Raw genomic sequence first — 20,207 nt, 5'->3', positions numbered from 1 at the left:
CAGGCAGCTCCTGCTGGAGCAGCACCTGGGCCCAGTGCTGTGACATTGTTAAGCCAGCATTCTTAAAACTGGATTTAGTTCACCTTTGAACTCTGACTTAAAACCCATCCCGTTCCTGGGAAGAGTGGGCACTCCTCTCCCGCTGCCTGCCCTTGGGGACACAAGGGGCAGTGGGAATTTCACCTCAGGTTCCACTCTGGGGACTCACAGCCTGCACCTGAGGATCTCATCCCAGCTCCTGCACACAGGAGGCTCCGTGCTTGGAGGGGGAGGTTCTGAGGGAGCCTCTGGAAGTCCAGACCCACAGCCTGGATCCCTGGCACAGGGTGTCTCTGGATCCCTGGCACAGGGTGACTCTGATTCCCTGGAAGTGTCCCAGGCCAGGTTGGACGGAGCTTGGAGCAGCCTGGGACAGTGGGAGGTGTCCCTGCCCATGGCAGGGGTGGCACTGGATGGGCTTCAAGGTCCTTCCCACCCAAACCATTCCGGGATTCCATGGTTTTAGACAGTGCTCAGCTGCTCTGAAGGACAGGGCAGGATTTTTATTCCTGCCTTTCCCATTTTCCAAGCAGTGACTACTGAACGCTGATGCTGTTCCATGCACACTTGGGGATATTTAAGAAGCACCAGGAGATTTCTAAAGTCAAGCTGTGAACAGTCAGGAATTCAATAACTGAAACAGTCCAGGCAAACCTTAAATCCACCCTTCTGGACTTGTCCAACACAGCAGCTCATGGCTGCCTGGTTCATGAGCCACAGAAGCCCTCACAATCCCAGAATCCCTGAGGCTGGAAAAACCCTCCAGGACTGAGTCCAAGCTGTGCCTGATGCCCACCTTGTTCCCAGCCCAGAGCTCTGAGTGCCACCTCCAGGCCTTCCTTGGACACCTCCAGGGATGGGCACTCCAAACCTCCCTGGGCAGCCCCTTCCAGGGCCTGCCACCCTTTCCATGGAGAAATTCCTGCTGCTGTCCATTCTGAAGCTCTGTCCTGAGCCTGTGTCCCATGACCCCATTTGTGGCTGCAGCAGAGCCTGAGGGCTGTGCAGGAGCTCTGAGGAGCCTCATTCCAGCACCACATTCCCTTGGGATCTCATCTCCATGACCTGAGGGCACTGAACATCTCTTTTTCCCTGAACAGGGGGCAAAGGGGTGAAATCCTGCAGCTGGAGTGGGAAAATCCTGCCCAAACCTCACAGGGGCAACACAGACACGTTCCAGCCGTGCTCCAGACAACGCCTGGAAAGCTGCAAATGCACAATTAGAATTTCCTTTCATTCACTCCCAACCACACGTCCCACAAAAAAAAAATCAAATCCAGATAAAGCTGGCACAGCCTTTTGCCATTGAAGTCAGGGAAGTGTGGCATAAACTTCACGAGAGCAGCGCACAGACCTGCCCATCCCAAGGGATCATCCTGGGGCTCTGCCGTGCTGGGAGCTGCCAGCAGGACCACCCCCAGCACAAAAACTCACCCCTGCTACTGCCAAAATCTCGAAATGAATTTTCACCATGCTGGGCGTGCAGTTTCATTGCTCTAATTACATGGAATTAATTCCTAATTGCTCAGCTAATTTCTGGGTTTGAAAGGAAGGATGTGCAAGACGTTCACCACACCCACACACCGCTGACCTTGAGCCTTGATGTCCCAAAGATGAAAGGAAAAAGGAAGGAAAAATGGGGTTTGTGTCAAAGGTGGAGCTTTGTGTTTGTGTCACTGACCCACAGAGAGAGCAGGACAAAAGCTCACTGGAGCCTCATGACATCACAGAGACACCACAAGGTCTTGCCAAGAAAACACAACTTTTTTGTAAAAGAAAACTAAAATCAGCCACTTGTGGAAATTGGGACTTCCACTTAAGTCCTGATCATTTTTTGGGACGAAATGTACTGAATCGTTGGTTGGATGGATAAAACAAACCAGGTTTATAACAAAACAAATAAAATATCCTAAATAAAACATCCTGATCCAGCTGAGGAGGGAGGACATCCCTGCTTGCCAACCTGCCCAGGTGAACCCAGCTCGTCCTCCTGCGAGGGGCCTGTCCTGGAGCAGAGGGTGGGACAGGGAAACGGGGATGACATTCCCTGGGCTCGGATGAAGCAAGGACAGGGAGGTGCTCGCTCCTCTGTGCCAGCTTTGCCACTCCTTCCCAGGGTGCTGATTTCACACTAATTCAGGGAGAAACAAAACAAGGCAGAGCAGGAGAGGGAGAAATCTCTGCCTGCACCCCCCGTGTCCCACAGAAGTCCTGGGAAGGAGGGGCTGGAGAGGCAAAAAGAGCTGGAGCTCCCCACAAACCTCTCCAGAGGTTGTCAAGGGTCACAGGCTTGAATTTTTCCTGGTCTCTGCCCACACCCAGACCTGTCCCAGGCAGGTCACTGCCGTGCCCCGTGGAAATCCAGAGGGGAAAGGATTTTAGGAGGACATGGGGCAGCGGGCAGGGAGGGAATTTGAGATCAGACAGGTGCAGAGAAGCCCCAGAGCCAAACCTCAGCCTCACTCCCGTTCCTGTAGGAGCCCCATCCCATCCCTGCAGCACCCACAGCACGCCAGATCCACCGCGCTTGGATCCAAGGCACCCCCGCCAAGCTCCACTTCCCCGAGGAGGAGGAGGATTTGGGTACCCCTCGGGGTGTCCCCCCTCCTGTTCCTCGCCCTGCCGGGCAGGGGAGCGGGCGCAGCACCCCCAGCTCCGGTGCGGGGCTCGGCGCTGCCCGGCCCGGCCCTACCTGCGGCGGCTCCCCGGGCGCGGCTCCCGATGCGCGGCTCTCCCGGCACGGCTGTGGCACAGCTGAGCCCTTACCTGCCGAGAGGGCTGGCTCCGGGAAGCCAAGCCTTGTTTTGAGGAGGAGACTTGGGTGTGTTTCGCCCTTCAGGGGAATCAAACAGGTTTCTCCATTCGGCGGCACGGGCTCCCCTCCCTGTAGGCTCTGCTCTGCATTCCTGGCATTCTCCAGCGGATGCCACCGTCCCCGGCCCTGTGGGCCACTGGCACAGCCCAGAGCAGCCCCCCAGCTCTCACCCCATGGAGTTTCTCCTCAGGGCAAGCACTGCCAGGGCTTGGCGGCCGGGAAGGGGCAGCAGGGCCCGCGCTGCTGCTCGGCTGCTCCGGAGGCTCGGAGCCGCTTTAGGGCCGTGGTACCCAGGGAGCATCAGGGAGCGGGGCTGTAATTAGCGCTCGACACTGATTGTCTGCTTCGAACTCATTAACGGGGCCCACAGATGCCATAATCACCCAGGAAATTGCCGGGCATTCTGCTCTTCCTCAGTTTATTTCCCTTTCTAATTGCGCCGGTCACCACACGGCCCCCGAGGCCCGGCTGTGGTGACAGCCTGGCACAGCCAGACCCTGGGACACGCTTTTTGCCACTTCCTAAAGACTGGCAGCTGGAGATGTGTGCTTAGAGCTGTCCTGAGGAGCCAGGGCTTCAGCCTGGCACTGCCACGGGAGGGTGACAACCGGATAATCGTGGAATGGTTTGGGTTGGAAGGGACCTTAAAGCCCATCCAGTGCCACCCCTGCCATGGGCAAGGACACCTCCCACTGTCCCAGGCTGCTCCCAGCCCCAATGTCCAGCCTGGCCTTGGGCACTGCCAGGGATCCAGGGGCAGCCCCAGCTGCTCTGGGCACCCTGTGCCAGGGCCTGCCCACCCTCCCAGGGAACAATTCCTTCCCAATCTCCCATCCAGCCCTGCCCTCTGGCACTGGGAAGCCATTCCCTGGGTCCTGTCCCTCCATGCCTTGTCCCCAGTCCCTCTCCAGCTCTCCTGGAGCCCCTTCAGGCCCTGCCAGGGGCTCTGAGGTGTCCCTGTGTCCTTCCCTTCTCCAGGTGAACACCCCCAGCTCTCCCAGCCTGGCTCCAAAGGGGCTCCAGCCCTGGAGCAGCTCCGGGGCCTCCTCCAGCCCTGGAGGTGACAAAGCCCCAACCAAGCACCTGCCAGGACCCCCTCCCCTCCTCTGCACCCACTAGGATCCCCTTTCTCCTGCTCCATGATCCAGGCACAAGTAATGCTGACCCTACAGAAGCTGGAAAGAAAAGCTCCTGCTGTCTCCCCCCGGATCTGCTGGGCAAATATCCCATCCCATCCCACCCCATCCCATCCCACCCCAGCCCATCCCCTCCTGAGCGGGATGTGCTGGAACAGGGCCGATAACCCAGCCCTAGCTCCCAGCAGCACAGTGGGGATGACATCAGGGATTTTCAGGCATTAACGCGTTACTCCAGCCCCAGATCTCCCTCTCGATCTCCTCAGGCTCAGCAGCAGCAGCCGGGCTCAGCTGAGCTTTGCTCCGCGGCTGCCGCTGATCCCGGCTGAGATAAGCCGGGATATTCAGAGCCGCGCCCTGAGCTCCCGGCGGCTCGGGGTGTCCAGCTCAGGGAAACCGGAGTTGTTTAAAGCAGGCTGTAAGAACGCAGCCCAGACCCTTCCTGAGAGAGCATCCTCTGCTCCAGGGCTCCAGCTGACGGTGCAGCTTTATTTTCAGTAAGCCCTGAGTCATGCCAGGCTTTGCTGAAGGTTTGTCCGGGTTCTTCCCCGAAACAGCAGTGACTAACAACCCGGCCTGGCCAGCCCTGCAGGTACAAGAGGTCCTCGAGCACGAGAGGGCCACCCAGGGACTCGGGGCTCTGTTTTTCCCCAGTGGGAACACACTGTTCCACGCTGAAGGTTCAAAAAAAGGATCTGTTATGAACACCTTGATACCAAACACTGAGGGAAATGGATGAGGAGCTCCTGCAGCAACACCCCCGGGTCGGTGGTGGTTTAGGAGATGCATCCCCACAGCGTGGGCAGCAGGAAAAGGGGGGATTCTGCCCTTCTGATCAGGTGAGAGCCCACCTGCAGAGCTGCCCCAGCCCTGGGGCCCAGCACAGGGAGGGCCTGGAGCTGCTGGAGAGAGCCCAGAGGAGGCTCCAGGATGAGCAGAGGGATGGAGCAGCTCTGCTGGGAGGAAAGGCTGCGAGAGCTGGGATTGTTCAGCCTGGAGAGGAGAAGCTTTGGGGTGACCTCAGTGTGGCCTTGCAGGGCCTGAAGGAGCTGACAGCTTCTACCAGAGACTCGGGGATAAAGACTCCGGATTTCTGTTCACAGTGGGAGTAAAATACTGACCAGTTAAATACTGACAGACTCAGGGTGCTCCAGGAAAAGGCACCAGCCTCGGTCTCCCTGGCAGGAGCAGCCTCACCTGGAGCAGCACAGGTGCCCTGCACACCTTTGGGGCAAACACGAGTGTGCCAAAATCAACAAAAGAAATCTTTTCTATTCATCTGACCTGAGCAGAATCCAAGAGGGAATTTTTCCATTTTCCCACTGAATCTGTTAAAACCAAGTGGTTCTGGCTTGAACCCCCACCCTGCAGGCCTGGCCCCCTCCTGAGCCACGAGCCAAGGTTCAGGTAAAGCTGTGCCTGAGCCCAGCCCCGAGCAGGAGCGAGGTCCTGTCTGCCATCCCAACCCCACAGCTTCTCCAGGGTCACTCACACACTCCTGCAGCACGGGAGAGCAGGAAAAATGAGCCTTTTCCCCCTGCTCCAGGTAAAAACATTATTGTTATAAAATAAATTTCAGCCTGGAGTATCTGACTTTACCAGGAGATGGATTTTCATGGAATCCCCTCTCCAAGAAAAGCACACAGGCCCCTGTCTCGTGAAGCTGGCACTGACTGATCCTTGTTCTGCTGCTGTTCTGCCTCCCTTCCCTCCTCAGTGCTGCAGAGCGGAGCAGCTGGGATCAGTGAGACGTGGGAATGCCATCCCACGAGGATGCTGCAGCCACAGAAACTGCTCCCTGGCTGCAGGGGATGCCTGCCAGGGACGGGCTCACAGGACCTGGAGCACTGGGGTTAAAAAAATCATTTCAAAGAAGCAGCAGAAGTGCCCTGGGTAGCGCCTCGCTGCCACTTCCAGCACAGCTGGGTGCAAGGAACCTGCTCCACCCTGGAAATCCAAGCAGACAATTTTATGGGACGGGGATTTCACCAAATCATTCCTGTGGCGGCGGTGACTCCAGCAGAGACACCCTCAGCAGCCCCGCCTGTGTTTGAACAGCTCCTGCAACATCCTTTAACATCTTTTTTGTGTTTTCTAGCTGTGAGAAATCCACCAACCCCACTCCAGAGCACGGAGCTGCTCCGGAACATTTCCTGCTTTCCCGATACCACTTTCTCCAGCCCCTCCCTGGTGCTGAAGGGGGAGGGCAGGTGAGTAACCCGTCAGTCCGTGGGCTTTGCAGAGGTGCCACCAACCCCAAGCCCAGCTGAGTCCCAGCAGAGCTGCGGTGAGTAGCAGGGTGTAAAACCACTACACCCACCTGTTACGAGGGAATCAAACTGGTTTTTCATGAGGTGTCATTCCAGAGCTCTGCCAGAACGCCAGACCTCACCTTCCTAATAGCAGGTAGCAGCTCAGAATTGTCTATCCCAAACTATTCCCTGCTGGAATACAACGATCTCCCCGTGGCCACGGACACACCTGCACACTCCTGGAGCTCAGGAGTGCCAGCACTGACACGAAAGGTTGCTGTCAGCAGAGGCCGTGGCCGAGTGCCAGCCGAGGCAGGGACACCGCGGTGCCACCAGGAACACCCCAAACGCGCTCTGGCGCAAGCAGGGAGATGCTGGTTTATCCTCAGCAGCTCTGCAGGCTCCCTGCAGGCTCTGAGGCAAACAAGCTGCTCTTCCCCCTGCCCTGACAGGGCCCAGGTTGCACCACTCTCCCCCCCGCCCCGTGGGCCTGGCACCGGCCCGGGGCTTGCACAAGCAGCAGCGAAACTCGGGAGAGAATTCTCCCGGGAAGCAGAGGCCGGCCCGTCCTGCCGTGGTTGGGAGGTGTGGGAATGTCCTGGTGCTCCCTGGCATCAGCACATTTGGGTAACAGCATGCACTGGGGTAGGAGCCACCCCTTCCTCAGCTTCCCAAAACGCTGGTTTGAGCCCCGCAGCGTGTCCTGGATCCCTGTGTCTGGAGACCCCACAGCAGGGTGCAGATGTTGCACTCCTCCCAAACCTCACTGACTCTCGGAATGGTTTGGGTTGGAAGGGACCTTAAAGCCCATCTTGTTCCACCCCATGGGCAGGGACACCTCCCACTATCCCAGGTTGCTCCCAGCCCTGTCCAGCCTGGTCTGGGACACCTCCTGCACGCCCAGCTCGGGCTGGACTGCAGTGCCCTCTGTGCCTTTTCTCTCCCTGGATGTGCAGGGTCATTTCTGACCTGCTTTTATCCATTTTTCCTCTTACCTATTGCTGGTAATTACACACAAGCCACCCTTTTTCCTCTCTGGAGGTGTGTCTGGACTAGAGCTTTCCCCACACTCCAAGGGCAAGACTGAAAGGAATTCCTTGGACAATTCCCTTTGCAGTCTCTGTAAGAGGGGAAATGGGGGTTTGGTTACCTTAACTCCACCTAGAAAAGCACTTTTAATCCTCTCTCGCTTCCCTCCCTCTCCTTTCTCCAGGATAAGCAGCAGCAGATCTCTCTTCATCTCTCCCACTGCCAAAACCAGTCTCAGGTCAGCAAAATCAGGAGCTGCAGCAAGGAAAAGCCAGGAAAGCAGAGAGGGAGATAAGGAGTTTGATGAGAGTGCTCCAGGGAACTCTTTGAAGTCCTGGGGAGCTCCTGTGGAGTGTTACTGACAAGGACAGGCTGCACCTGCATTTGATCCTGGATGTTTGGAAGGAAAGTTTGATAGTGGCAATTCTGCTTCACAGCCTCTGCTCGCTGAGACACACAGAATGCAGACTGGGGGCCACAAAAATCCCAGACTGGTTTGGGTGGAAGGGACCTTAAAGTCCATCCCATTCCACCCCTGCCATGGCAGGGACACCTCCCACTGTCCCAGGGTGCTCCCAGCCCCAATGTCCAGCCTGGCCTGGGACACTGCCAGGGATCCAGGGGCAGCCCCAGCTGCTCTGGGCACCCTGTGCCAGGGCCTGCCCACCCTCCCAGCCAGGAATTCCTTCCCAATATCCCATCTGACCCCTCCCTGTGTCCTGCCTCTCCATCCCTTGTGAATTGTCTCTCTCCATGTTTCCAGTTTGCTCCTTCAGGCCCTGCAAGGCCACACTGAGCTCACCCCAGAGCTTCTCCTCTCCAGGCTGAACAACCCCAGTTCCCTCAGCCTTTCCTCCCAGCAGAGCTGCTCCATCCCTCTGCTCATCCTGGAGCCTCCTCTGGCCTCTCTCCAGCAGCTCCACGTCCTCCCTGTGCTGAAGAGGTGGCACAACAAAAATATCCAGGCAGGACACAACAGAAGGATCTTCTCAGCTGCCCCAAACCACCCAGGATGGGATTTCTGCTTATTAGAACTGGGAAACGAGTTGAGAGGAGGGGGCTGGAGCAGGGCTGGAAGAGGCTGTGGATCCAGCAAGGTCCCTGCTGTGCTGTGGCTGGGACGGAGGCACAGCAACACTCCCTGGTTACCTGTGCTCGGGAACCAGCAACGCTCAGAGCCACAGGAGAGCTGGCAGCTCCTGATCCCACCAGGAGAGCCGCCCCGGCCCGGGGGGACACAGCCCTTCCCTCAGTGCCAATCCGGGAATTGGGGACTGTCCCCATGCCGGCTGTGCCACAGCCCTTCCCTCAGTGCCAGCCCGGGAATTGGGGACTGTCCCCATCCCGGCTGTGACACAGCCCTTCCCTCAGTGCCAGCCCGGGAACTGGGGACTGTCCCCATCCTGGGGGGACACAGCCCTTCCCTCAGTGCCAGCCCGGGAATTGGGGACTGTCCCCATCCTGGGGGGACACAGCCCTTCCCCTCAGTGCCAGCCCGGGAACTGGGGACTGTCCCCATCCCGGCTGTGACACAGCCCTTCCCTCAGTGCCAGCCCGGGAATTGGGGACTGTCCCCATCCCAGCAAACCTCTGGATCCCTTCCCGTGTGAGGGAACCCCACTGCCCTGCTGTGATCCTGCTGACTGCAGCTTCCAGGACCTCCTGCTCCGGGAGCACCCACACCCCTCACCCTGCCAGGCTCCAAGGACAGGGAGAGGAGTGACCCTGCCCTGGAACTGTGTCCGAGCACAGACACGGCCCTTTTGGGGTGGATCGGAGCTGCCAGGCGGGTCCAGCTGCGAAATGCCATCTAGAGGGCAAAAGGCATTCAGCGATTTACCTCCTGCTCGGCTTCGGGTAATCCTGAACCCTCCCACTTCCACCCGACCCTATTCCCTCCCAGCAGGCCGGGGGACTGACCAGTGCCAACCAGCATGGCCCGAGCAACTGGCCAGTACTCACTTCAAGATCAAGCAAGGCCGAGGTTGGTAAAAACAGCTGTCAACCAGCAGGTAAGAATTCCCAGGAAAAAAAGCCCAACGTAAAACTTCCCAGAAAACAGACAGAAGTTAAAATAAAACCCATTTAATGGGACTCAAGCAGCACACTGAGCTCACAGGTGGATCCCTGGAAGTGTCCCAGGCCAGGTTAGATGGGGCTTGGAGCAGCCTGGGACAGAAGAAGGTGTCCATGGGGGTGGAATGGGATGAGCTTTAAGGTCCCTCCCAACCCAAACCATCCCGGGATTCCCTAATTCTGCGACTGAGGCACTTCCCATCCTTCTGAAATCTGGAACACCAGAAGTCCCAGGGAGCCAGGAATTTGCACGGGGGGAAACTCCAGCTCGAACCTAAACTCCTCCTTTGAAGCCAAAGCAGAACTGCAGTGCTTAGAAAGATGAGAGGGCAAAGAACATTTAACAGACAAGCCACAGGAAACAGCTCGGGGACCATCGCTTTGTACCCGTTTCCTTGTGGGAAAGAGGCTTTTTCACGGACTAAATGGTCAAAGAAATCCCCATGAGCAGCACGAACAGGGCAGGGAGGAGGAGCTCGGTGCTGTAGGATCCTCCAAGCACTGCAGACCTTGTGGGAAGGGAGCTGTGATGAGACAGTGCTGGGGCTGCTGTCAGGCAGCTCCCAAAGATCTCTGCCCCCAACAGGGAATCACTAAAATCCTGTTTGTGCTGAGAGTGGGATCTGCCCTTTCAGAGATGGGACACAAGGCTGGGAAGCCATCTCTGTGGGATTTATTTGGGTTCTTTTGGGACAGAAATAAACCCTGCATGGACAAAGGAACACGCTCCTCATGGGGTCCTTCTGCTGCCTCAGTGAGAAGCCGAATCACCCCCTAATCACAGAAGGAAAACCAAAGGAGCTGCAATGAGTTAAGAGAAGGTGGCAGAACTCCTTTTTGGCACAGGGCTCTCTTGTGGAGAGCAAAGCCAAAGCCCAGAGGGGAGCCAGCCATGGGAAGTGTTTGTTACCCAGCCCATAGCTCTGGGAAGGGGTGGCTGCTGTCACCAGAGCAACAAAACACGGGACAAGGGTGGGGAGAGGAGAGCAGGAATGCTGGTGTGCCTGCCTGGGATTGAAGAGGGCACAGCAGGGTGTTTATTCACAGCCCAGAGAGTTCAGCAGCTGTTTCCAAACAAAAGTCACATCCAAGAAACAAACTCTTAGCACAGCTCCCACACGAGGGAACGGCGAGACAGAGGAGGAGGAGGAGAAATTTCAGGACAACTCCAAATTCCTGGGAATTGGTGCCATTTGCTCCACGTTGAGCTGTCAGTAGTGATGGGAATGAAGCAGGAGAAGCTCCAGGCAGGGCTGTCAGGCCCGGGCCCGGCGCAGGCCGGGGTAGCTCTGCACTGTCCTGGCGATGGCCTCGTCCAGGCTCACCACGGGGCTGTAGCCCATGGCCCTCTTGGCCCTCTCACAGCTGTAGTAGTGGAAGGTCCCAGCCAGGGCCACCCTCATGGGCGTGAAGGTGGCCTTGATGGTCACCAGGGGCCTGAGCAGGGCCAGCAGCAGGGACAGCAGCAGGGCCAGGTAATAGGCCAGCCAGTAGGGAATGTGGTACTTGGGAGGGTCGTAGTCCAGGCCGGTCAGGATCCGGGACATGAACGTCCAGAAGGGAATTGGTTCGTCATTGGTGATGTGAAAGGCCTGGACGAGAGGGAGAGGAGAAGCCAGGAGTTAAAGCCATGGTGGATTTCCCAGGTCTGGCTCTGTGATGGCCCATCTCGTGCTCCTGCACAGGACATGACCCCACTGTCCTGACAAACTGCTTTGCACTGCCCACCTCTGTGTGAAGAGGAGGGAATCCCTGCTTTTCCAAGCAAACCAGCTACTTCCAGCACTTCAGAGGCCAGGATTCCTCAGAAGTGTCACCCAAACTGATGCCACAGCACAGACCCAACAGGTTAAAACACCCCAGAGCGCCCAGAGCGGGACCACAAAAAGCTGGAAAAGTTCCTCCTGTTCTGAAGTGCATCCTAAAGGCTCCTGTGTTCCCATGTGGCTCCCCCAGTTCTGCCTGGATTGCCCCTCACAAGGAGTTTCACAGCAGGAAATTAAGGATATCCATCCAGCTCAGCCCAGGTGGCCACCACAGATGGAAAACCTGGAGCTCCCCTCCCCTGCAGGACGGATGCCTGGGACACTCAGGAACCAGCAGAGGCTGGGGATCCCTTCCCTGCCCTCCCCTCCCCTCCCTCCTCACCTTGCCACACAGGGCAGAGCCTTTGTGCAGCTTCTCTGCAGCCAGGATGTGCCCATGGACCACGTTCTCCACGTAGGTAAAATCCACCAGGTTCTTCCCATCCCTGCACACAGGAAAGGAAGTTCAGCCCCAAGACAAGCCGGGCTGAAAACACGCTCGTGGCAAAAGGGAGGACTTTCACCCAGGATAAACTCATCCCAAGTGTTCCTCTCCTTCTCCCACTGCCTGGTGCTGCCATTCCAGGCCATACCCTGGCAGAAGGTGGGACTACCCTCAGTTATTTCGGAGAAGGGAGGGTTGCTCTTGTCCCAGCTCCCAGCAAAGCTGCCATTCCTGCAGCAGCACCGTTTTTAAACCTCCCAAGCTGCCAAGAGTCTGGGAGCTGCAGACCCTGCAGGTCTGGGGATCAGCAGCGATCCACGGAAGCAGAACAGAGGCAGAGAGGTGACAAGCACAGAGAGTGTCACTTAAGGACAGGCTTCCAACCAGGAATTGCTGGGCTCAAGGAATTCTGACTCCCCCAAGAAGCCACCTTCAGCCTCAGCTGGATCAGGTTTAACTCACTGTGTGAGATCTATTTCTACACAGGCCCAGAAAATTAATCTGCTTATCACTTTCCAGAGTCCAGCCAATCAGAGAATCATGGAATGGTTTGGGCTGGAAAGGAGCTTAGAGCTCATCTTGTTGCACCACTGGGATTTCAGAGCAAGGAAGAGTTTCAGTTGCTGGGCTCTGAAATTCCAGGGCTCCACTGGAAGCTCTAAGGCTCAATAAGAAGGCAAATGCCTCTGATCTCATAATCAGAAATATTACAATACTTCTAGCATTTCATACTTCATAGGGATTTTAATTGCCAGAACCTCAAGTACCACAAGTGCATATTAATTAAATTACCAGCAAGTTAATTATGATAAAATCTGAGCTTCCTCATATTAACAGCACAGCTCTTCAGACAGCTCAAGCCATGCCAGCCTTCCTCATGGATATTCCTTTGGCATTATGGACACTCACCATGGCAGGGAATGAGCCCCTAACACAGGATTTTTAAGGGAAAAAAGGGGATCAAAAGTGACAAATAAAAGAAACAACACAAGTGATTTCCTTTTGTTCCCTTCCAGAAGGGCTTTGTAGATCCAGCACTGATTCTGCCCCAGCTCTGCAATGCCTGGGCCTTGCTCACCCAATGATGAACTTCATTTTGCCACTCCGAGCTGCCTGGACGAGGATGGGAACCAGCTGAGGGTCTCTGGGACCGAATATTCCATGGGGACGGATTGCAGTGGTGAAGAAATTGTTGTCTGGGTCATTGGCACTGAGCACCTCCTGCAGGGAAAGAGGAGGACAAAGTCAGGAAGGAAAATGGAGCTCAGCAACACGTCCCAAGACCATCCTTAAAGGGGCTGGGGGCTCCCCATCTCCTTGGGAAGGAGCCTGTGGAAGGATTATTATCCCCTCCTGTCTTTCCAGGTGATCCTTCCTTCCTTCCCGTCTCTTTGCCACTTCTCCTTGAGAAGAAAACCAGACAAAAAGCAGTATTTATGGCTGAGCACTCAACGAATTGACAAAGGAAGGGAAGGCTTTGCCAGAGGAGCTTTCCAAGCTCCTTCACCCCGTGAACTCCTTGTGCACAGCTGGAGCAAAGGAGGACACTCAGGAATTCCATCTCTGTCCCTCCCAGCAGCCATTCCCAGCCCAGCCCCCCTGGATCTGCCTCAGGAGGGGGTGATCCCATCTCCCTGGCAGCTCCAGCAGCACATTCAGCAATTCTGGAGGAGATTTCATTCTCCTGGGAGCTCCTAAACAACATGTTCTGCTCATTTCCAACAGCTGCTGGAATTTCTGTGGAGGAGGCACAGACAAAAGCCCTCGGAATCCTTTCAGTTTCCCCCAAAACAAAGCCATAATCACCAGCATTCGGGCTACCCTTGATTGCTGCTCCTCAGCTTCCCCTTTACCAGTTCCTGCAAAGTGCTGGTGAAGGAACAGATGTTTTCACAATTAAAATTAATTAAGCTCTTTTGGAGGAAAATCCTTCAAGGCTCTCACACCATCAGCAGCAGCGTGGAAGGGACTCTCAATCCTGCTGGCACAAAAAGCGCGGATTCTTCCCACAACTGAAATGCAAGCCATGGGAGAAGGATCCCAAAAAGCTCTGCTCCTTTGATTGAAAGCACTGTTATCCCACATTTAACCCACAGATGCTGCAGCAGTAAGAACAGGAGCCAGAGCAGGTGCTGCTGCTGTGCAAGTGTCCAAAGCTGTGAGCTCTCAGATGTCTGGAGATCTTTTTGAACATTAATATTTTCAGGAATGGCCTGCACCCCTCTCAGCTCAGGCCACGCTCCCACCTCATCTCCTTGTTCACATTCCCAACTCTAAACTCAGGCTGCACATCAAGGAAAGAAGAAGAGAAGACAAAAAACTCCCCCCAGCTGCTCTTAAACCAAAGCTGTGGCAGGTAAGGACTGGGATTATCCCACAGCTCTTCCATGGCAGTGACACCTCTGGCAGTCCTGGAACCACCTCTGTGGCGTCACACTGGATTGCATTCAGCCTCTCTGGCAATTCGTGCCACAGCTCGACTTTATTCTCTTTTTATTAAGTGACTACATTAAAAAGTAACAATTTAACCATTGCCAAATACCTTCTCCTGCAGGATCTTGGTTTCTGTGTAGTAATCAATAGGTTTCTGTGCATAGGGGAGATCTTCTGAGCCATTTTTTATGTCTGTGCCCTCAAAAACGACACTGGCACTGCTGGTTAACACCAATTTCTGCAGGAGACAGGGGAGAAAACCGGTGGTTAAAGCCTAAAATAAAAGGGTCGTTATTTACAAAGGGTGAGTAAAGATAATAATGATAATCATGGTAATAATGATATTTAAGCAACTGATCTTACAGAAAATAAGCTGAGTCTAGCAGAAGATGAACAGAAACTGCAGGTAAGAGAATTCCCCTTTTAAATTCATTCTGTCCCACCATTTAGTGCTACCTGAAGGAGATTAAAACATTCCAGCAAACACCCAAGGCAGTCAATCCAGGGGCACCTTCTCCAGGAAATCCAGAGGCCTGGAGCACCCAACACCCAGTGTTTTTAACAAAGATTTGCTCATCTTGACAGTAACAGGTCACAGTAGGTTAAACCAAAAAAACAAACCTTGGATGTTTTTGTGGGATGATTTAAATGAAATGAATCAAATAAATAAATGTAAAATAAATGAGATAAATGAAAATTGATGGGATATCCAGATAACCTAAGGAGAAAATGTAACCTTCAATTCCAGGCTGCTGGACAGCAGCCTGGCTTCCTCAGGCTCTTTCTTTTGTGGGCAGTTCACTTCCTAAACCCAACGACACCGAGATTATGGCACAAGGGTGTTCCTCCTCATTGCACAGCAAGGAACATTCCCACTGCTGGAACAGCCACCTCCAGGGCTATCCCCTCGGGAAAGCAGGAAAAAGCCACTTGTGAGGTGCTCCTCTTGCAGGGTGACTCCCAGGTGGGGGGACATTTTCATGGCTTTTTAATGGACATCCCAGTGTGGCTTCCTGTGGCAAACAGGGATTGAGTTCACGCTAAGCAGGAGACCCACAGAGTCCCTCCTGCACTGGTTTTGATGGAATAAAGTGGGAATTCATTATCTCAGAGCCCTTTGTCCCCTCTCAAACGAGGCTGGCACCAGCCTGCGATGGTGACAAAGTCCAGCAGCCTCTCCCAGCCTCCCTGGGCCCTTCCAGCCTCGCCTCACCTGCACTCCAGCTTCTCTGCAGGCCTCAATGACTGCCTTGGTTCCCGTGAAGTTCACCCTGTAGAAGAGCTCCCTGTTGTCACTGGCAGGGGCTGGCGATGCACAGTGGAACACCACGGCCACGCCGCGCAGGGCTGGCAGCAGAGCCTGCAGGAAACAGCGGGGACACGGCACTGGGGCACAGGGAAAATCCCTGCGGGAGCCCCGAGTGCCGAGAGGATTCCTCTGCCTGCTTTTAGGGGTTCTGACCCCCCCGGACAGCCCTGCTTTAGCTTCAAACCTTGGAAAAAAATCACCGACGGTCAGAGAAGAACTAGGAAATGCAGTGGTGGGAATGAGGTGATAGACGACGATGGGAGATTGGCACAGGGTGAAAAATTCAGAGGTTTTGGGCTTCTCTTTGTAGTAAATAGATAAGAGTAAAAAATACCAAAATGGAGGATTGTTGTTGTTCTCTAAACCTTCTTCTCCTTCTTCTACTACTCCATATTCTGCAGTAAAAGTAGTTTGGATTGATTAGATAGAAAATTCCACAGTTCCTGCCCGTGTTACTGAAGAATTGGTAGGAAAGTGAAAATAATGTACGTTTTTAGTAACTATTGGTTAAAATATCTTTAAAAGGCCATGTAAATCTTGATAATTAGACTCACTCCTACTTCTCCTCCTTCCATGCTGTACCTGGGTCACGCTAGTGGCTCTGTTCCTCTGATAAGACTTAATAAACAACTATCTGGAAGCATTGAAACTAAAGTGAAGTCTCAGTTTATCTTTGAAACTCCTTGCAAGGACTTTCAGTAAATTCTCTCCCACCAGAGGGACTTGATTTACAGCATGGTAAAGTGTCAATCACCAGGAGGGAAAGAAACCAGCTCTTCTCTTCATGGGAACAGCTGCATTTCAAGTCATGGTCCCTCTGTAAAGGTGGGCAGCAGGAGTGGGGTTGGCACCCAGGATCTCCACAATGTCCTGGCCCCACTGCACGCCACATCCTCTCTTCCTTCCAGAGAGATCCTGGGAGCTTCCCCCGAGCTGGAGGCTGTCCAGGCTGAGCTCCCTGCAATTCCCAGGTGCAGGCACGAGGCTCAGGACTACCTGGAGTTGGGGCTCTGAGGAAGCAGCAGGCTCCAAGCTCCCCATGGCACGGGCTGAGTGCAGGGGACTGCCCCAGAGTCATCTCCCACCTGGCTCACGCAGGCCTTGGCCAGGGCTCCCCCTCCTCCTGCCCTGGCTGTTGGGAATATGGGCTGTGCCTTTCTCATGGAGCTGAGGAGAGCTGGGAGAGCCCCTGCAATTAGCGCAGGGGCTGTAATTACCCTGTGAATCTCAGCTAACAGCAATGCACAGCATTAGCACGAACCAGTGCCGTTCTTTTCAGCTTCCAGCAGAAGCCAGACATCTGAGACCAGATCTGCTCCCTTCAGAGGCTTCCAAGGAAAAGTGCTGGGGATACACCACAGGGAAGGGTTGGGGGGACACATCTGCATCCCCTCTGACAACCTGGGCAGGGCCTCCGGGGGTTCCAGTGCTTCAGGCAAGGCTCAGTGCTCGCACAAACACCCTCCCCAGCCTCTCAGCAAAGCTCCTCCTAACGCCCCCCAGGATCCCCCTGTCCTCCGTGCCCCCAGGCCACACTGCTGGCTCATGGAGAGGTTGTTGTCCACCAGGACCCCAGCAGGTCATCCCCAGCCTGTCCTGGTGCCCAGGGTTGTTCCTCCCCAGGTGCAAGACCTGCCTGTGCCCTTCCCTCACCTCCTTGTCACACAGGTCTCCCAGGAAGAAGGTCACCTGGTCACTCTCAAACCTCTTGTGGATGTCGAAGACGTTGACGCTGTAGCCCTTGGCCAGCAGCTGCTCCACCATGTGCTGCCCCAGGAACCCCGAGCCCCCGATCACGGTGCAGCTCCTGCCAGCTCCAGCCTGCAGGGACAGGGGACAGCTCCTCAACAGGCAGGGACACACCAGCAAGCTGACCTGAGCCTCCCTGGATCTCAACGAGCTGGAATTCTGCTCAACTACTCAGCAGCTGCACTGGAGGAGTCTGAATTGGGCCATCAAAGCTCGGTGCTGTCACAGGGAGTTCTGAGTGCAGACACTCTGGTTGGATTTTGGAAGGGGAAATCCTCATCCTCACAACCAAGAGGCTCAGGGAGGAGGGAAGGGAAAGAGGATTGGCCCCCACAAACTCTGCCTGGATGGTGAAGCAAACAGAATTTGAAGGGAGCTGGCAAGAAAGATGGAGAGAGGCTGTTTACGACAGCATGCAGGGACAGGACACAGGGAATGGCTTGCACTGCCCAAGGGCAGGGTTAGGTGGGATACTGGGATGGAATTCCCCCCTGGGAGGTTGGGCAGGCCCTGGCACAGGGTGCCCAGAGAGGCTGTGGCTGCCCCTGGATCCCTGGCAGTGTCCAGGGCCGGGCTGGAGCAGCCTGGGACAGTGGGAGGTGTTCCTGCCATGGCAGGGGTGGCACTGGATGAGCTTTAAGGTCCCTCCCAGCCCAGACCACTCTGGGATGATTCTGGGATGTGTTTCAGCCTCCTGGCACTGCTAATGCAGAGTATTAAAACCATCACCACTCTCAGAACCTGTGACACTCAGAGCCAAGAAAGCAACCAGGTAAAGGCAGGAACTAATTCTCAGTCATTAGTTCTTCCTTGCTTCTTCTTTAAGCTCTGTAAATCAATGACTGGAGTCACTAATTAACAGACTTCAGCCTGGCCACTCATCTGACTGGACTGAGACCAAAGGCCTCACTGGCAGCACAGAACAGCCAGGCCCTGAGTGTGAGGGAGCTTTTCCACAAAGAATGCTCTGTGCTGGCTGGGAACAGTTTCACTCCTGGTTGTAACACAGCCCCCACCTCTGCAGGGATCCCTGAGGGAGCCTGCACCCCCCGAGCCACACAAAGACAGCCATTGTCCACAAGCTTTGCAGGGCACATCCTTAAGCAAAGGTTCTGCTGCCAAGTTATCCACAGGAGAAATCCGAGCAGTTCCCTGAGCTACATCAAAGCACAACCTGTTATTTAGGATGGGCCATGCAAAGGGGAGTCTGGTCGGGGTCTGGAGCATAAATCCTGCGAGGAGCAGCTGGGAAAGGGGCTCAGGCTGGAGCAAAGGAGGCTCAGGGGGGACCTTGTGGCTCTGCACAAGTCCCTGACAGGAGGGGGCAGCCGGGGGGGTCGGGCTCTGCTCGCAGGGAACAGGGACAGGAGGAGAGGGAACGGCCTCAGGCTGGGCCAGGGGAGGGGCAGGGGGATATTGGGAACATTTCTTCACTGGAAGAGTGGCCAAGCCCTGGCAGGGGCTGCCCAGGGAGCTCTAGAGGCCCCATCCCTGGAAGTGTTCCGAAAACGAGCGCACGTGGCCCTTTGGGATGCGGTGTGGTGAAGATGGAGGGATTCAGCCCGAGGGGGAACAGCTGCTGAGGGGACAGAAACTGTTCCAGCCTCTCCTCAAAAGGCAGCCGCTCCGTTCCACTGCCCCTTTCCCTCGTCTTCCCCTGTACCCTTTCCCACCGGGTCCCTTCCACCCCAAAGGTGGAATTCCCCGGCACTCCCCGATCCCAGGGCACTCTCCAGGAACCAGGAGCACCCAAACTGCTCTGAGATGTGCCTGAAGTGAAGTTTTACGGCAGCAGAATGCTGCCCTCTGCCTCTGAACCTCAGAGCACTGCCGAGGCTTCAGAGGAATCACAGAACCCCTGGTTTGGGTTGGGAGGGACCTAAAAGCTCATTTTATTCCACCCCCTCCAGCCCAGGTTGCTCCAAGCCCCGTCCAACCTGGCCTTGGGCACTCGCAGGGATGGAGCAGCCACAATTATATATAACTTTATAATAAACTCCCCACGATTCGATATTGCACAGGATAATATTTATAGCAAGCCAAGCTACACATGCCCACATCGATTTTAAAGTAACCTATCCAAATTATACCTTGGAAAAATCAGCTTTTCTCCCCAGAATGTTCATTAATGCAGGGTCAACCTCGTGTCTTCCCTAGTGATGTGCAGAATGTTTATGAATTTGTTTCTGCAAGACAAATCTTCCCAAAGCACCACGTCAGGCCCCAACTCACCGCTCTGAGGCGCGTGGCCATGGCTCGGGTGAGGCACTATCCGCCAGAGTCCTTGAAAAAAGGGAGAAAATTGTTTTATTCCCAATGAAATAACACATTTCCAGTTAGAGAAATCAAGGTTTGAAGCCAGTATGCTAAAGAAGGATGAGGAGAGGGAGTGAATTCTCCCTGTTCTTCCAAACCAAATCAGCAAGTGCAGGTGTTGGCCTGGCTCTCTTTACTGTTCTGAAAGCCCTTTGAAATTCCAAGGAAAAAGCCAAGAAGAGGCGGGATTGGTGCCTGTCCACCTGGAACACGGAGCTGGTTTCAAAGCAGGGGCACAGGGCGATCCCCCCTCCAGCTGTTCTCTCTTCCACCCCCCTATCCCTTAACACCTCATCCCTCTCCCAAACGCAGTTTACGAACTACTGCATCTCCAGCTCCCCCCCCGCTCTTTCAGCCCCATCCCAGAGCCCCCTCACAGTCCCCAGGACCCTCCCCACGGCCCCAGGACCTCCTCCACTGCTTCCAGCTCCTTCCCAGTGCCTTTCCACATTCCCCCAGGACCTTGTCCACGGACCCTAGGCCTTCTCCCACAGCCAAGAGACCGCTCCCCGCTGCTCCCAGCACCTTTGCACAGCTGCCAGGACCCTCCCGGGCCCCTCTCGCCGCCGCCGCCGCCGCCCTCAGTGAGCCCCGCCCTCCCTCCGGCCACGCCCCCTGCCCGCTCTCCACCAATCAGCGCCGCGCCTCCCTCCAGACCCCGCCCACTCCCCCAATTCCCGCCTCTTTCCCTGGGGCGAGCATCGCGCCAGCCCGCTCCCGCTCGCTGATTGGCCCAACGCCCCCTCCCTCCCGCCAATCGCGTTGAAGGAAGGGGGGGATTTTTCCCACGCCGTCATTCACCC

The 20,207-nt window shown here is 55.4% G+C and overlaps 2 protein-coding genes across 6 annotated transcripts in view; both read right to left on the bottom strand.

Annotated features, from left to right (window-relative positions):
* Positions 1–3,025, bottom strand: part of ZNF185 (zinc finger protein 185 with LIM domain) — a 29,479-nt gene extending 26,454 nt beyond the window's left edge. The window contains exon 1 of one of the 2 annotated variants that reach the window (XM_039572161.1): positions 2,806–3,025. The gene's annotated coding sequence lies outside the window, so the exon portion shown is untranslated. Of the gene's footprint in view, positions 1–2,731 lie in introns of both variants that reach the window. The other variant, XM_039572160.1, reaches the window with a different exon arrangement.
* Positions 3,026–9,340: 6,315 nt separating this feature from the next.
* Positions 9,341–20,012, bottom strand: NSDHL (NAD(P) dependent steroid dehydrogenase-like). Of its 4 annotated transcripts, none has more exons than XM_039572229.1 (9): positions 19,930–20,012; positions 19,321–19,371; positions 19,179–19,241; positions 16,993–17,160; positions 15,244–15,390; positions 14,140–14,268; positions 12,676–12,818; positions 11,496–11,598; positions 9,341–10,939 (listed from the first exon to the last, which is right to left on the bottom strand). In XM_039572229.1, the coding sequence occupies exons 2-9, from the start codon at positions 19,339–19,341 to the stop codon at positions 10,604–10,606; spliced, it is 1,110 nt and encodes a 369-aa protein (XP_039428163.1). In that variant the 5' UTR covers positions 19,342–19,371; positions 19,930–20,012; the 3' UTR covers positions 9,341–10,603. The 4 variants fall into 4 exon arrangements, with proteins under 4 accessions (XP_039428163.1, XP_010401457.1, XP_010401459.1 ...); XM_010403155.4 differs by having other exon boundaries at positions 19,880–19,947; XM_010403157.3 differs by lacking the exon at positions 19,179–19,241.
* Positions 20,013–20,207: the final 195 nt, after the last annotated feature.

This window comes from Corvus cornix, chromosome 4A (genome assembly GCF_000738735.6).
Source record: "Corvus cornix cornix isolate S_Up_H32 chromosome 4A, ASM73873v5, whole genome shotgun sequence".
NCBI lineage: Eukaryota > Metazoa > Chordata > Aves > Passeriformes > Corvidae > Corvus > Corvus cornix.
The sequence above is the reverse complement of the archived record's forward strand: the minus strand, read 5'-3'. Positions and strand labels throughout refer to the sequence as shown.